The 15,512-nt window shown below is 40.0% G+C and overlaps 1 protein-coding gene across 3 annotated transcripts; it reads right to left on the bottom strand.

Moving 5' to 3' along the window:
- Positions 1 to 3,551: 3,551 nt before the first annotated feature.
- On the bottom strand, positions 3,552 to 12,902 carry cenpk (centromere protein K). 3 transcript variants are annotated; one of them, XM_063010441.1, is made up of 10 exons: positions 12,815 to 12,902; positions 12,367 to 12,489; positions 11,768 to 11,824; positions 11,357 to 11,420; positions 9,597 to 9,643; positions 9,432 to 9,514; positions 9,230 to 9,328; positions 6,525 to 6,660; positions 3,999 to 4,052; positions 3,552 to 3,873 (listed from the first exon to the last, which is right to left on the bottom strand). In XM_063010441.1, exons 2-10 carry the CDS (start codon positions 12,478 to 12,480, stop codon positions 3,718 to 3,720), a joined length of 810 nt encoding a protein of 269 aa, XP_062866511.1. In that variant the 5' UTR covers positions 12,481 to 12,489; positions 12,815 to 12,902; the 3' UTR covers positions 3,552 to 3,717. The 3 variants fall into 3 exon arrangements, with proteins under 3 accessions (XP_062866511.1, XP_062866510.1, XP_062866512.1); XM_063010440.1 differs by having other exon boundaries at positions 12,367 to 12,486; positions 12,815 to 12,896; XM_063010442.1 differs by having other exon boundaries at positions 3,552 to 3,870; positions 12,367 to 12,486; positions 12,815 to 12,896.
- Positions 12,903 to 15,512: the final 2,610 nt, after the last annotated feature.

Here is a 15,512-nt window from a genome sequence, read left to right as displayed (position 1 = left end):
ACTGCATGGTGTTACAGCTGGTACAGTAGGTGCTGCATAGCAACACAAGTCCTTGCGACCTGGGTTCATTTCTTACTGTCTCAAAGTTCTACCCATGTGAGTGTTTTCCTTGGGGTACTGCTGTTAACTCCCATCTCCCAAATACACACATGTTCCAACTTTCTCGAAAAGCTTTACTGAATGGAGCTTGTCAGGGACCTATTTCCACCATAATTATTTAACTCCAAATGAGATCTATCAATAAGTTTCCAAACTTTGTGCTTGTGGCAAGAGCATGACCTTCCTCAAATAACTTCATTACCATTTACAGGCAGTGCTAGCTCAGTGGTTAAGGTACTGGACTAGTAAACAGAAGGTTGCCGGTTCAAGCCCCGCCACCACCAAGTTGCCTCTGTTGGGTCCCTGAGCAAAGCCCTTCTCAGTTGCTCATTGTGTAAGTCGCTTTGGATAAAAGCGTCTGCTGAAAATGTAAATTTACATGGTGGCACTTAGGAGACACTTTTCTCAGAAGTGACTTTCAAATGTGACTGAATACAGTGCAAGCAATTAAGGGTTAAAGGCCATGCTCAAGGACCCAACAGTGGCAACTTGCCATTGGTGGTGCTTCTCTACTATTAAATGCTTTAAAGATTTAGGCCCAAATGGCTAAAAACAACCGAAATCTTTTGACACAGGATCTCTGTCTTAAAGGAGTTTGATATTTATTTGTCAGTGTTTTAATTGACAATTCTCCTGCTAGAGCCAGGTTTCATTTCAAATAGCCAAGTCCAACAGCTCGTTATGGTCTGTAAGCACTACATTTTAACAGCAGACTAATTTGCATTTCTGGACTTATTTCTGAAATATAAATTGTAAGGTGAATCCATGATGTTTTTTTTTCTCAGCAGTGAGCGATTCCATTTTTTCCCCTCTATTGATCTTTAAAAAAAATTCAAATAATTAAAATAATTTGACTGCATGTGTTTGAGGTTTCACATAACCAGAATGTTCAACTTTTAAACAAAGTATGTTTTAAGTCAAATTCCTAAATAGCTTCTTTGATACAAACTAAAATTGCTGCGTGAAATTCCTGCAATTTGATAATTAATTTCTAGGAATTGTAAATGTGTGGGCAATTTCCTACCTTGTGCATATTATTTCTGGATAATACCAGAGTTTCACCTGTTTCAAATAAAATATAAAAATATAAACACAACTAAGATTGTTTATTTTGGAACTTGTATCCCATTTGGAACCTTATTAAAACATGCTGTATTTTGTAGAGTTACCACTAGAGGTCACTATAAACTAGGTTTACTTTACTTAAGGCTTAAACACTTGGTTAAGTGTGCGGTGTATGTGGACTGCTGGCCATGAGCATGTTGGGAATCCCCTTCCAAAAACATGGGCATTACAGTGTAAGGTCCATATTGCAACTTTAGCAGCCTACTTTTTGGTCAGGCTTTCCACAACATTCTGGTGTGTGTCTATGGGAATTTGTGAGGTCGGGGCAAAAAGACATTTAATTTATCCTAAAATTGTTCAGGGAGGTTGGGATCAGGCTAGTGGAGTTTTACTCCAAACACGTCTTTAAAGACCCCACTTTGTGCACAGAGGCAGTCATTCTGAAACAGATACAAAAACAATTTGGCATCTTACAGATGGAAACACTGAATCCTAATAATGAATGGTGTACAAATAATTTGGGGTATATTAATGTACAGTAAACTGTTAGGCAATTAGAATGATCTAAATGGCTTCATAATCTAATAATCTGGGTTATATGGAATGCTTTTATTTCTCATATATGCATACACACATGTACAGTAGAGTAACTATTCTTCTGCGTATCCCAACAGTTTGGTAAACTGGGGTCAGAGGACAGCACCCCTGGTGCTCAAAGGGTTAAAGGCCCAAAAAAGGCTGCACAGCAGAGCTGGGATTCAAACCCACAATCTTCTAAATGATAGCCCAAAGCTCTTACTCACTAGGCTACCATTGTCCCATATACAGTGTATCACAAAAGTGAGTACACCACTCACATTTCTGCAAATATTTCATTATATCTTTTCATGGGACAACACTATAGACATGAAACTTGGATATAACTTAGAGTAGTCAGTGTACAACTTGTATAGCAGTGTAGATTTACTGTCTTCTGAAAATAACTCAACACACAGCCATTAATGTCTAAATGGCTGGCAACATAAGTGAGTACACCCCACAGTGAACATGTCCAAATTGTGCCCAAAGTGTCAATATTTTGTGTGACCACCATTATTATCCAGCACTGCCTTAACCCTCCTGGGCATGGAATTCACCAGAGCTGCACAGGTTGCTACTGGAATCCTCTTCCACTCCTCCATGATGACATCACAGAGCTGGTGGATGTTAGACACCTTGAACTCCTCCACCTTCCACTTGAGGATGCGCCACAGGTGCTCAATTGGGTTTAGTCCATCACCTTTACCTTCAGCTTCCTCAGCAGTTGTCATCTTGGAGGTTGTGTTTGGGGTCGTTATCCTATTGGAAAACTGCCATGAGGCCCAGTTTTCGAAGGGAGGGGATCATGCTCTGTTTCAGAATGTCACAGTACATGTTGGAATTCATGTTTCCCTCAATGAACCGCAGCTCCCCAGTGCCAGCAACACTCATGCAGCCCAAGAACATGATGCTACCACCACCATGCTTGACTGTAGGCAAGATACAGTTGTCTTGGTACTTCTCACCAGGGCGCCGCCACACATGCTGGACACCATCTGAGCCAAACAAGTTTATCTTGGTCTCGTCAGACCACAGGGCATTACAGTAATCCATGTTCTTGGACTGCTTGTCTTCAGCAAACTGTTTGCGGGCTTTCTTGTGCGTCAGCTTCCTTCTGGGATGACGACCATGCAGACCGAGTTGATGCAGTGTGCGGCGTATGGTCTGAGCACTGACAGGCTGACCTCCCACGTCTTCAACCTCTGCAGCAATGCTGGCAGCACTCATGTATCTATTTTTTTCCAACCTCTGGATATGACGCCGAACACGTGGACTCAACTTCTTTGGTCGACCCTGGCGAAGCCTGTTCCGAGTGGAACCTGTCCTGGAAAACCGCTGTATGACCTTGGCCACCATGCTGTAGCTCAGTTTCAGGGTGTTAGCAATCTTCTTATAGCCCAGGCCATCTTTGTGGAGAGCAACAATTCTATTTCTTACATCCTCAGAGAGTTCTTTGCCATGAGGTGCCATGTTGAATATCCAGTGGCCAGTATGAGAGAATTGTACCCAAAACACCAAATTTAACAGCCCTGCTCCCCATTTACACCTGGGACCTTGACACATGACACCAGGGAGGGACAACGACACATTTGGGCACAATTTGGACATGTTCACTGTGGGGTGTACTCACTTATGTTGCCAGCTATTTAGACATTAATGGCTGTGTGTTGAGTTATTGTCAGAAGACAGTAAATCTACACTGCTATACAAGCTGTACACTGACTACTCTAAGTTATATCCAAGTTTCATGTCTATAGTGTTGTCCCATGAAAAGATATAATGAAATATTTGCAGAAATGTGAGGGGTGTACTCACTTTTGTGATACATTGGCAACAATTAGATACTGTTTTCTACTGTGTGCTATTTTATTTATCAAATTATAAAAAACGAATGAGATAAAAGTATAAAAAACACACTACACATTTTCTCAAATATACTTATGATAAGATTGTTAAATTAAACGTCATTCTGATTTAACAAAAAATTTCCAGGCGGATTTTGTTGCAGTCTTCTGGGTGTCTGACTGCAATGCCGTTACGTAGAAGCATTTCTACGTATGGTGGCCAGAAGGAGTCATCAATAGTGACATAGGGCTCATGAGGGGTCTCCAGGGTTTTGTTTGTTAACTGCTGCATTGGGACAAAAACAAGATAGAAAAGCTTGATGTAAGGACAATAACAATAAAAACAATACAGTTCTAGCAATATCTAGAAATATAGTTCTATGGTTTAAAAAGATTACCAGTCAAATGTACCTCAATAATCTCACTCAGTGAGACAAGATTTGATTCACAGTCTGGAACTGGGCTCTGAAAGAAAAAAAAAGAACAGACATTTCAGTAAGAGTGACCTCCTGGCACAGCAGATAGTGTGCATGCCACACAGTACAAGGGAGAGTGGCCGATGAGGTTATCTGCAGAGTTTGGTATGTTCTCCACATGTGTTTGTGTCTGTGTGCGCACCCTCTGAGGGTGAATGAGTAGTGCCTGTATTCCTGCTTTGAACCTTGTGTTTCTGGGTAGCACTGGACCAACTGCAACCCTGGCCAGAATGAAGTCACTGCTAAGGATTATTTAGCATTCATTTTACTGTAATCAACCGCTATGTCCTGCTATGTCAGGGTCCGGTCGGGTCCGGTTGCACCGGGAAACACTGGGCGTAGGGCAGGAATACCCTGAACAGGGCACAATACATCACAAGCTACAGTCACCCCCAAACAACCCCTGGCCCCAGACATAGCAATTATGTCCTGCCAACAGCCTGGTGTGGTGGTCTAGTGTAACAGACCACTAAGCCACCCGTGCAGTTTACTTAGTATCAATGATAATGAATTCAGTAACTTATTTGAATTCGTGTTCTACAAAGTTAATTTATACGTATAATGAGCAAAAGAAGCAGAAATGTCTGGCATCTATTTAGTCGAGTTATAATGGCCCCATAATAACAGTGCTGATGGTACCCATGATACTATAAGATTATTGTATTGTAATATGCCCTTTGGCATTGACACTAGGGGTGGGTTTATAAAATCGATTTTTCGATTCGAATCGATCTTTATTTGAACGATCCGATATCGATTCATATAAACGCGAGATCGATCTTTTAAATACGCCCCTTTTTACGGTGCACACGGAAATCTGTTACTATGGTTACCCCCTTTAATTTCGCGTGACCAGCCACTGTTTTTTTGCGCAACGAGATCTGACCTGCACATCAGTTCAGCATGGCAGAAGCTCAAGTAATGTCTAGTTCACACGACACGATTTTTGCCCTGATTTTCGCTCGGCGACGGGTCAGCGCTAGGTTCGGGAGGGACTCTGTGTTCGCTCTGCGATCAAAACTCTGCTCTCAATCAATGTGTGAAACAGCCAGGGGAAACACAGGGGGGAGGTTGTAAACAGGTGGTACAGGGGCGTAATATAGTTTCTATCAGAATACATCAGCACACGGGTTTTACAGTATTTCTGACCTGATCGTTCTCTACAAAACAAAATATTTATTAACCTCCAACTCACTACAGAACGAGCCATTCTGTTCGCGTTGCCAAATCCACTCAGATTCCTTTATTTTTCTCACTTGATCTCTCGCTACTTGTTGATGTGCATGTTTGGACGTGGTATCATTAAACCCCTAGTCACTTCTCACGTTTGTTTTCGTGACAAAACGTAGTTTTGGAGACCAGAGAAGCTCACCTGTGATTCCAGTTGGAGATAGATGGTGTAGTGTAAAACCCCCCATCGCCCATGAGTCGTGTAGTGTGAACTTTACAGTGACCCGGCAAATCAGAAAGCCGTGTAGTGTGAACTTGGCATAAGCTGTTCAACAGTCAGGTGTATGTTTACATTACATTTACAATGTTGTAGTGTGTCAGACATATAAAATAATAATAAAAAATAAATGTTAATGTTTTCTGTTTTGGATTAATTATTTATGTAAACAAAATACACAAATATTTTTAATAATGAAAATATTATGTACTTTGGAACATCTTTACATATATATATATATATTTTTTTTTTTTTTTTTTTTTTTTTTAAATAAATTTTTACCTCTTTTTCTCCCCTTTTAGCGCATCCAATTGTTCAATTAGCATCGTGCTTCCTCTCTGTCTATGCCGAACCCTGCCCTGACGGAGGTGATTGAAGCTAACCCGTATCCCCTCCGAAACACGAGCAGCAGCCAGATGCATCTTTGCCACCCACACATTGACGGGTTTGGCGCCACCTAGCGTTGCATGCGGAGAGACACACCCTAAGGGCACCCTCTCCCATCTCTGTGTAAGCGCCTCCAATCAGCCGGCAGAGAACGCAATCGCATACTGACAGAGAGAGACCCACATCCGGTTCTTTTTCCCACCCCCCACATGAGCAACCGGCCAATCGTTGCTCATATAGCCACTCAGCTTCGAACCGGTAAAGCAAGGCTGGATTCGATACCACGCTTCTCAGAATCCAGCCCTGGTTGCAGCGCGTTTCTTTTTACCGCTGCGCCACCTGAGCGGCCGGAACATCTTTACATATTTAAACAAAACCTGTTAATGTAACTCAAATATGCCTAGCTGTGTTGAGTCGAAATAAATTGAATCGAATCGAAAATCGAATCGAATCGGGACCTTGTGAATCGAATCGAATCGATCCAGGAAATTAGTGGCGATACCCAGCCCTAATTGATACCATTATGACACCCTAAAAGGTTAAAATCCAATAATGGTCCAATGCCGATAGGATTAGACCCAAATTATTTAAAGTACTAATAAGTTGCATTGTAGACGAGAATCTCACCCTTTTTTTCTTCGTAGCGAGCGCTTGCTGAGTGGGAAGAGGAAAGTGCTCAGCCAGCATGTCGCTCAGGGTCTCCATGAGGCTGCCATGGTAATCCTTAACCTTGGCAATTTTTCTCTTCATGTCCTGCAGGATACTGCAAATTCATAAGAAAATAGGCTTAGGAAAATGAGTATAAGCTTTAGCTTATTCTAATGTATGAGTAGGTTTCATCATAAAGTTATGTTTATTAAGTCCCACAATACTTATTCTCTGATTGTTTATATATCATTTTCAAAGAGCTGTAATTATATGTATGCGTGTATGTAAAATCCACATTATAGTGGTGTGTTTAAGTAGTTCTACCTTTGCCTGTAAAAAAAGATGTACAGGGAGAAGAACCTGCTTTTTTAAAATGTTAGGTCAGATCAGTGTCGATTAAGGACAATGTGAAAGTGTGGATACATTAAAAAATTATATATATACACACTAATATATACACTGCTCACAAAAATTAGGGTATATTTCAAGATGAATATGAAGCGATAAAAAAGAAGCATTTGATTTTTTTTATTTTTATTAAACAAGAACATCAGAAAAGCAAACGACAAGTCAAAGAAAGTTGTTTGATTATGCAAATGAGATGCAAAATCAACTTTTATTTCATTGGTAAAAATGCACTATACAAAAGGTTGAAAGTACTGGAGTATCTGCATGTTCCCTGATCTTGAAAGTGCACATCCTGCAATTTCCCAGCCCTTGCAATGCCCCTGCAACACGATTTGCCCGAATGCGAAGCCTGGAGAGCCATAGGACGTCTTGACGCTGGTCAGACACAGACGACAGTGGCAACAGCACTTGGAACATTCCAACGCGTGATTAGCAGACTGTGGAATCGCTTTCAAGAGACTGGCACAGTACGAAGAAGATGAGGTCAGGGTCGCCCATCTGCCACAACAGCAAGAGATGACTGCTACTTGACTTTACTGGCAAGAAGGAACAGGCGCAGCAATGCAAAAGATGGTGTGGGCTGGCATCAGCATTGGTGGTCGTACCGACCTCCACGTCATCAGAAACGGATTGCTGACTGCTGTCAGATATCGAGATGAGGTCCTGCACCCTACAGTGGTACCCTATGCTGGAGCAGTTGGAAACAACTTTCTTTTCATGGACGATAATGCAAGGCCCCACCATGCGCAGCTCGTCAACAACATGTTTCAGGAGGCAGGAATCGAACGCATGGACTGGCCTTCACGTTCTCCAGACCTGAATCCCATTGAACATGCTTGGGATGCACTGGGAAGACGTCTGGCAAACCTTCCAATGCCTCCCACAACACTTCTTGAGCTGGAAGTTGCCCTGGAGCAAGAGTGGCAGAGGATCCCACAAGAAGTGCTGGACAATCTGATCCTGTCCATGCCCCATCGCTGTCAGTGTGTTTTGGCAGTCTTGGGTGACCATACATCCTACTGAACAGTCAATGTGTGGCACTCTCGTCCAGTTTGACATGCTTCTGTTCACCCCCACCAATATGTCACTTGCTACTCAATCACGATAATTAAGTTCGCATCTCATTTGCATAATCGAACAACTTTCTTTGACTTGTTTGCTTTTCTGATGTTCTTGTTTAATAATAAAAATCTAATGCTTGTTTTTTTTTATCGCTTCATATTCATTCTGAAATATCCCCTAATTTTTGTGTATATATATATATATACACACACACAGATCAGTCATAACATTAAAACCACCTCCTTGTTTCTACACTCACTGTCCATTTTATCAGCTCCACTTACCATATAGAAGCACAGCTGAAGTTTTATTGTTTGTTTGTTTGTTGTTTAACACCATGTTTACCCATTGGTCATTCTCATGGCAAGATAGGTACCTAGCTTTGTTCGGGTTATTTATTCATGTTCTTTGTCTTGTGTCCTTTCTGTGTTTATTTCTAGATGTGTATTATCAGTCCTGAGTTTCTGTTTTGGTTTTGTTAAAGATTTCTACCATTGTGTTTGGAATTACGAGTCTTTGTCGTTCTATGTTACATTTTGTGCATTTTGTCAATAAATGTTCGATGGTTACTTGTGTGTTACAGTGTTCGCATATCGGTGGGCGTTCTCCCTTCAGCCGAAGTTTTAAAATACCGTGTCCACTCACTGTCCACTCTATTAGACACTCCTACCTAGTTGGTCCACCTTGTAGATGTAAAGTGAGAGACGATCGCTCATCTATTGCTGCTGTTTGAGTTGGTCATCTTCCGGACCTTCATAAGTGGTCACAGGACGCTGTTTAAAAAAACAGTGCTGCTGTGTCTGATCCACTCATACCAGCAAAATACACACTAACACACCACCACCATGTCATTATCACTGCAGTGCTGAGAATGATCCACCACCTAAATAATACCTGCTATGTAGTGGTCCTGGGAGAGTCCTGACCATTGAAGAACAGCATGAAAGGGGGCTAACAAAGCATGCAGAGAAACAGATGGACTACAGTCCGTAATTGTAGAACTACAAAGTGCTTCTATGTGGTAAGTGGAGCTGATAACATGGACAGTGAGTGTAGAAACAAGGAGGTGGTTTTAATGTTATGGCTGATCTGTATTTATATTATATTTTTAGCCCGCATAAAAGGTAAAGGTAAAAATACCTTTTTAATGTCTTTATTCTGTCTGTAGTGTAACACTTTACAAACAACTATCAACTTACAATACAAGTCTTTACCTGTGCTCCGACAGCTTTGCATTTTCATCATGTAGTGTTTCGACTCGGTCAGTCACAGCAGCCAGTACTTCCCTCTTCTCCTTTAGCCATGTCTCTTCCCTAAAAAGACAATGTACACAGATGACGTATTAGTAAAACACCATAGCACTAAAAAGTCATGCTGTCATGTGATTATGTTTACAGTTTTTGATATTTTTAGCACCTTTGCAGAAGTTCTTTCAGAGAATCCCGTTTTGCTTGGGAGCAGGACAGAACCATCTTTATCTGACTGTTAAGTCTTTGCAGCTAGAAGGCAATGGAGCAAGTCAAAGAAAGAAAGTAAATGCATATGAAGTTAAAAATCTATTTTGTTAAAGGGGTGACTCACCTCCTCCTTACCGATGGCCAATAATATTTCAGGGTTTGTTGACAGCACTGGTATAGTAAAAAAAGTTAAAAAAACAAAACAAAGAAATCATCACACAATAATAAGATCACATCAATGCAATTGTCTGTTCCTTTCAGTAATGCAAACACATTGAAAAAGCAAATATTTCTGGGGCTGACATTTATTGTACTTGTCTGGCATGCAATACAAAACACTGACAGTGGACTTCCCACCACATATACACACGTCAAACATAAACAATCATGTCTGCTGATAGCTCCACTGAGATTAGAACCCCAAGACTGAGTGGTAAAGGACTAGTGTGACTTACCACTGTACCACCAGAGTCCCCCCAATTACTTATTAGAATTTTTTTTACTATATTAATATACAGGGGTTGGACAAAATAACTGAAACACCTGGTTTTAGACCACAATAATTTTTTAGTATGGTGTAGGGCCTCCTTTTGCGGCCAATACAGCGTCAATTCGTCTTGGAAATGACATATACAAGTCCTGCACAGTGGTCAGAGGGATTTTAAGCCATTCTTCTTGCAGGATAGTGGCCAGGTCACTACGTGATGCTGGTGGAGGAAAACGTTTCCTGACTCGCTTCTCCAAAACACCCCAAAGTGGCTCAATAATATTTAGATCTGGTGACTGTGCAGGCCATGGGAGATGTTCAACTTCACTTTCATGTTCATCAAACCAATCTTTCACCAGTCTTGCTGTGTGTATTGGTGCATTGTCATCCTGATACACGGCACCGCCATTGGATGCACATGGTCCTCCAGAATGGTTCGGTGGTCCTTGGCAGTGACGCGCCCATCTAGCACAAGTATTGGGCCAAGGGAATGCCATGATATGGCAGCCCAAACCATCACTGATCCACCCCCATGCTTCATTCTGGGCATGCAACAGTCTGGGTGGTAAGCTTCTTTGGGGCTTCTCCACACCGTAACTCTCCCGGATGTGGGGAAAACAGTAAAGGTGGACTCATCAGAGAACAATACATGTTTCACATTGTCCACAGCCCAAGATTTGCGCTCCTTGCACCATTGAAACCGACGTTTGGCTTTGGCACGAGTGACCAAAGGTTTGGCTATAGCAGCCCGGCCGTGTATATTGACCCTGTGGAGCTCCCGATGGACAGTTCTGGTGGAAACAGGAGAGTTGAGGTGCACATTTAATTCTGCCGTGATTTGAGCAGCCATGGTTTTATGTTTTTTGGATACAATACGGGTTAGCACCCGAACATCCCTTTCAGACAGCTTCCTCTTGCGTCCACAGTTAATCCTGTTGGATGTGGTTTGTCCTTCTTGGTGGTATGCTGACATTACCCTGGATACCGTGGCTCTTGATACATCACAAAGACTTGCTGTCTTGGTCACAGATGCGCCAGCAAGACGTGCACCAACAGTTTGTTCTCTTTTGAACTCTGGTATGTCACCCATAATGTTGTGTGCATTGCAATATTTTGAGCAAAACTGTGCTCTTACCCTGCTAATTGAACCTTCACACTCTGCTCTTACTGGTGCAATGTGCAATTAATGAAGATTGGCCACCAGACTGGTCCAATTTAGCCATGAAACCTCCCACACTAAAATGACAGGTGTTTCAGTTATTTTGTCCAACCCCTGTATTTGATAGTAAAAAACTTGAATTTGAGTTTATTAATTCCAGGATCTGTGACTAAGCCAGCACACAGGTACATTTACTTGCCTATGAACTCATGATAAAATTCACCCTGGCTTGACTTACATTTGGGTTCCATTTCTTGCCACAGTTCCAGCTCTGTCATGGTGGCATTTAAACGATTCATAGCCTGTCGGAAGGTAAAAAGTTTTAAGACATTTAAATCATACATGATCGTATTCGTATAGTAAAAAATACAAGTATCAATGTTACAAATGTATATTAGAAACTCCCACAAGACTTTCAGCTGGCCAAAGAGTGCAAAGCAGTAAGAAAGAAAAAACACAATATAGAAACTGATGCCCCACTTGTGGCATTTGCTTATTAATAAAAATTTTGTTTACACTAATATACACTGTTCTTCTTTCTGGACAGGGTGCCAATCCATTACAAGGCTTTGGCCACTCTTCTTCCCCAGAGATAGTCATGAGAAGCCTGAAATACCTGATGAATAATAAAAACTGGCAAATGGCTTACCTCATTTGATTCTCTATCAGCAGATTCTGCATCTGCTGAAATAATCTCATTCTGAAGCTGAAAGACAGAATTACAAACATTGGCAACCTTTATTCATTCATTTTACTGCTGTTTTACATATTTAAAATCTAATAGAAAATAGGCTTCATTTAAAACTTTATTTTACCAGCTGATGTTTAAATGTTCACATTTATAAGACTTTCATCAGTTTGAAAACCAGGTTTAATACATCCTCTACATAAAAACTTTGATCATTGTTTAACAGTTTATTAGCATTATGGCTATAATCATTTGGACAGGACAGTGTTTTTGCCTTCATAACACCTTATGTAAATCTTGTAAGATTGTTGTGACATGGACAAACCACGCAATCTCAGACAGGGGCCAGTTAGCCTGGTGTGTGATCTGAAATATGCTTGGTTGTACCTGAGCAGGTTTATAATAGCTACTCTTAAAAGGGCAAACCAGTAATTTTGCCAATTGCATTGATATCATTTAACAGAATATGATTTGTAATGTACAGTATAATGCTTTTCTACTGGCATAATATTGTTTTAATGGAAATGAACTTAGATTAAAATATAAAACAATTGAATTACCTTTTGTAAAATGTCAAAGTGTTCTTCACATTCGTCCAACAGCTCAGCCTTAACCATCTCTGATGAGACTGCGGACATCACTGAAACCTGAGAGCCATTGATATCTTTCTCCATTACTGACTGCTACAGACAAATGAAACAAAGTGTCTCAGTTGAGCTTAATTGTATGTTTATATAGTTAAATGTTAATTATACTGTATAATAAACTAGCATTTGAGCCTGAAAGAGGATGTGCACTAGGAACTGCATAAGGCTAGTAAATCTGCATTCTAACTAGATTAACGGGTATGCTGGTGATTAAAATAATTATGTACACTAGTGATTTAACCAAATGTGCATATCTGAAGAGCATAAAATATGAAATAAACATACAATATCAATAGGTACTTTAATGCCTTACATTAAAATTAGGCTTAACTGAGATTAATTAGATAAACAGTATGCAAACCTGTTAGTAGTGTAGGTCTGCACCTTGGTTGTGTCACTAATGTATCCAGTTTTGTGGAGAAGCACAACAGGCTTTAAACAACTGCACCACCAAATCCTTAGCCAGAACTGTACAGATTTAGTGAGGACCAAAACTTTCAGACCACAAGTAAACATAGCACGTTTCCCTAACTGAATACAGTGTTTAGGGCGGCATGGTGGCTCAGTGGGTAGCACTGTCGCCTCACAGCAAGAAGGTCAAATCCCCAGGTGGGGCGCTCCGGGTCCTTTCTGTGTGGAGTTTGCATGTTCTCCCCGTGTCTGGGTGGGTTTCCTCCGGAAGCTCCGGTTTCCTCCCACAGTCCAAAGACATGCGAGTGAGGTGAATTGGAGATACTAAATTGTCCATGACTGTATTTGAGATTAAAACTTGTGAACTGATGAATCTTGTGTAAATAAATCATAAATCATCTTGTCATAAATCATAACCAGCATAATAATTTAAATAACTAACAGAGTCTTTACAAAGTACCTTAGAATTTTGGATTTTGGCACTACTGAAAAGTAAGCAAGCACATTTGTGAGACTGTCAGTTCCTTTTTACAAAAGGTCAAATTTCCTTAAATTATATGCTTTTATTGAAGCACAAGCTAAAGTGCTACTCTTAATCTACTCCTCAGGTGATCATTTAAGTTAATACATGTGCAACAACTGTTTATCTAGTACAAATGTGTACATACAGTACCACAAAATTTTCACTCAAATTATTGTTATTGATATGATATAACTTGTAATGAAAAAAAACCCACTGTATTACATTTGAGAAAAATGCAAAATAAAAACATGTTGTGGTAAATATATACAATTAAATGATTTTAATATGGCAAACAAGTAAACAGGCAATAAAAGTATTGTTAATTATTACTAACTTAATGCTATTTGGAATTTAGCTATTTCTTTGTATCGGTAACTAGGTTACGTTCCAAATGGCTTAACTCGGGACTCAATAGGACACTATATACGCTGTACAGGCTAGTGTTTAGAACCCTATGTAGTGCACTAATGTAGGCAGTTTTAAAACTTTTTAGGACTGAACTGCTACATGGTCACGCTAACCAGCCAGTGTTGCCAACTCCTCAGTAAGGAAAGTAGCTATTGGCTGTCCTAAAAGTCGCTAAATTACGTCATCGCCTAATTAGCATAAGATCCATTTGCGAGTAATTGACGCTGTAGAAGAGAGGAATAACATCGTGGGAGAGACAAAAAGTGGGTAAAAAACACCCTAAATATGTTTAGAACTACAAATGAACATTCTTCTGTTGATTCGTGGTTTGTTTTTCTTTTTTAAGACAACACTGAGCTACTCTGAGCAGGGTTGCCAGATTGCGACAGTAATTTTCAGCCAAAATGCATGGAAAAACGCCCAAAACACAGGATAAGCAGATGATGTTTAGCATTTCACAAACAATAAACCAGTTAAACCATCATGACCTACAAATTAATTTCTGTACAGATCAGTAATTATACATTATAAAGGACAAATTATTTTTGCTTGCATGTCTTTGAGGTAGCCTACCAAGTTTGTAAAATGCATTATTTATGATAGGACATGTGTGTCCTATCATAAATAATGCATTTTACAAACTTATAATAAAATAAAAATAAACTTGCAAGCAATGAAAGTTTAATCTCTCGTACATATGAGAGGTTATATGTACGAGACTTGCTTACCTTCATATTCAACTCAGATCACTTGTCTAACATATGAATCACTGTATTAATGGGTGTGGCATGGCAACAGTGTCTTGGACTGGAAGGAATAACCTGTCAAAATGATTACAAACCAGCCCAAAATTTGTCCACCTGCCAAAGTGTTTCTCCCTGCCAATTTCCAACAAAATCCGCCCATTTTGGTGGGAAACCTCCCAATCTGGCAACACTGATTGTGATACTGACGGCAGGACCCGCTGCTCGTTGAGGACAGTAACTGCAGAACAATATGTGTGTTTTCACGTTCGAGTCTTCAAAAGTCTCCAATAACACCAGAAAAAGTCGCTAGATTTGTCGCTAGTCGCTTTTTTGAAAAAAAGTCGCTAGAGGGGTCTGAAAACTCGCTAAATATAGCGACAAAGTCGCTAAGTTGGCAACACTGTAACCAGCTTCTGAAAGCGAAATTACTAACACATATGGTGTTTTTAAAAGATTATGAGACTAACCGTTTGTTATAATGAGATATCTTTAAAAAATAACTTATATAAGCAGATATTTAAAGTTTTAAATACTTGCCAAACATTCACGTTATTTTGCAGAGTATAACGTACAACACCCAAACAAAAATACCGCCAGCTGAAGTGCTGAGAGGAGCTTCCGGTTGTCGTCATCAAGCACGTTCATGAATGTGGTAACGGTGCTGCCTGTGCGCAGTCTTACGCAGCCGCTGCTTAAACAGCAATACAAGTCTGTTAGATTATTATTTATTGTTTAATTTGGTACATTTGTATTACATTTAATCAGGAAAAAATAGTGTAAATTACAGATATAGGCTAAAATATACTATGCATTTTTGACATTATGAAGACATTAATATTTAACAAATAAGTAATCACTTGTCACAGGGGTTCTGTGATGCAAAACATTATTAGTATTTTTAAAAATGCACAAGTAGTATTTTTGTACTTTGCCTTTTGTAATAATTGCATAACAATTGCATAATCAGTTCT

The sequence above is a fragment of the Trichomycterus rosablanca genome, chromosome 15 (assembly GCF_030014385.1).
Source record: "Trichomycterus rosablanca isolate fTriRos1 chromosome 15, fTriRos1.hap1, whole genome shotgun sequence".
Lineage (NCBI taxonomy): Eukaryota > Metazoa > Chordata > Actinopteri > Siluriformes > Trichomycteridae > Trichomycterus > Trichomycterus rosablanca.
This window is presented reverse-complemented; position numbering and strand designations above follow the sequence as displayed.

Bases quoted from the DNA above. Each gene is read 5' to 3' on its own strand.
- cenpk (XM_063010441.1), bottom strand. From the start codon at position 12,480: ATGGAGAAAGATATCAATGGCTCTCAGGTTTCAGTGATGTCCGCAGTC. The intron at 9,329-9,431 runs GTGCTAAAAATA...TTGTCTTTTTAG, and splicing joins CTGAAAGAACTTCTGCAAAG to GGAAGAGACATGGCTAAAGG. The intron at 3,874-3,998 runs GTACATTTGACT...GTCCCAATGCAG, and splicing joins CACTGAGTGAGATTATTGAG to CAGTTAACAAACAAAACCCT.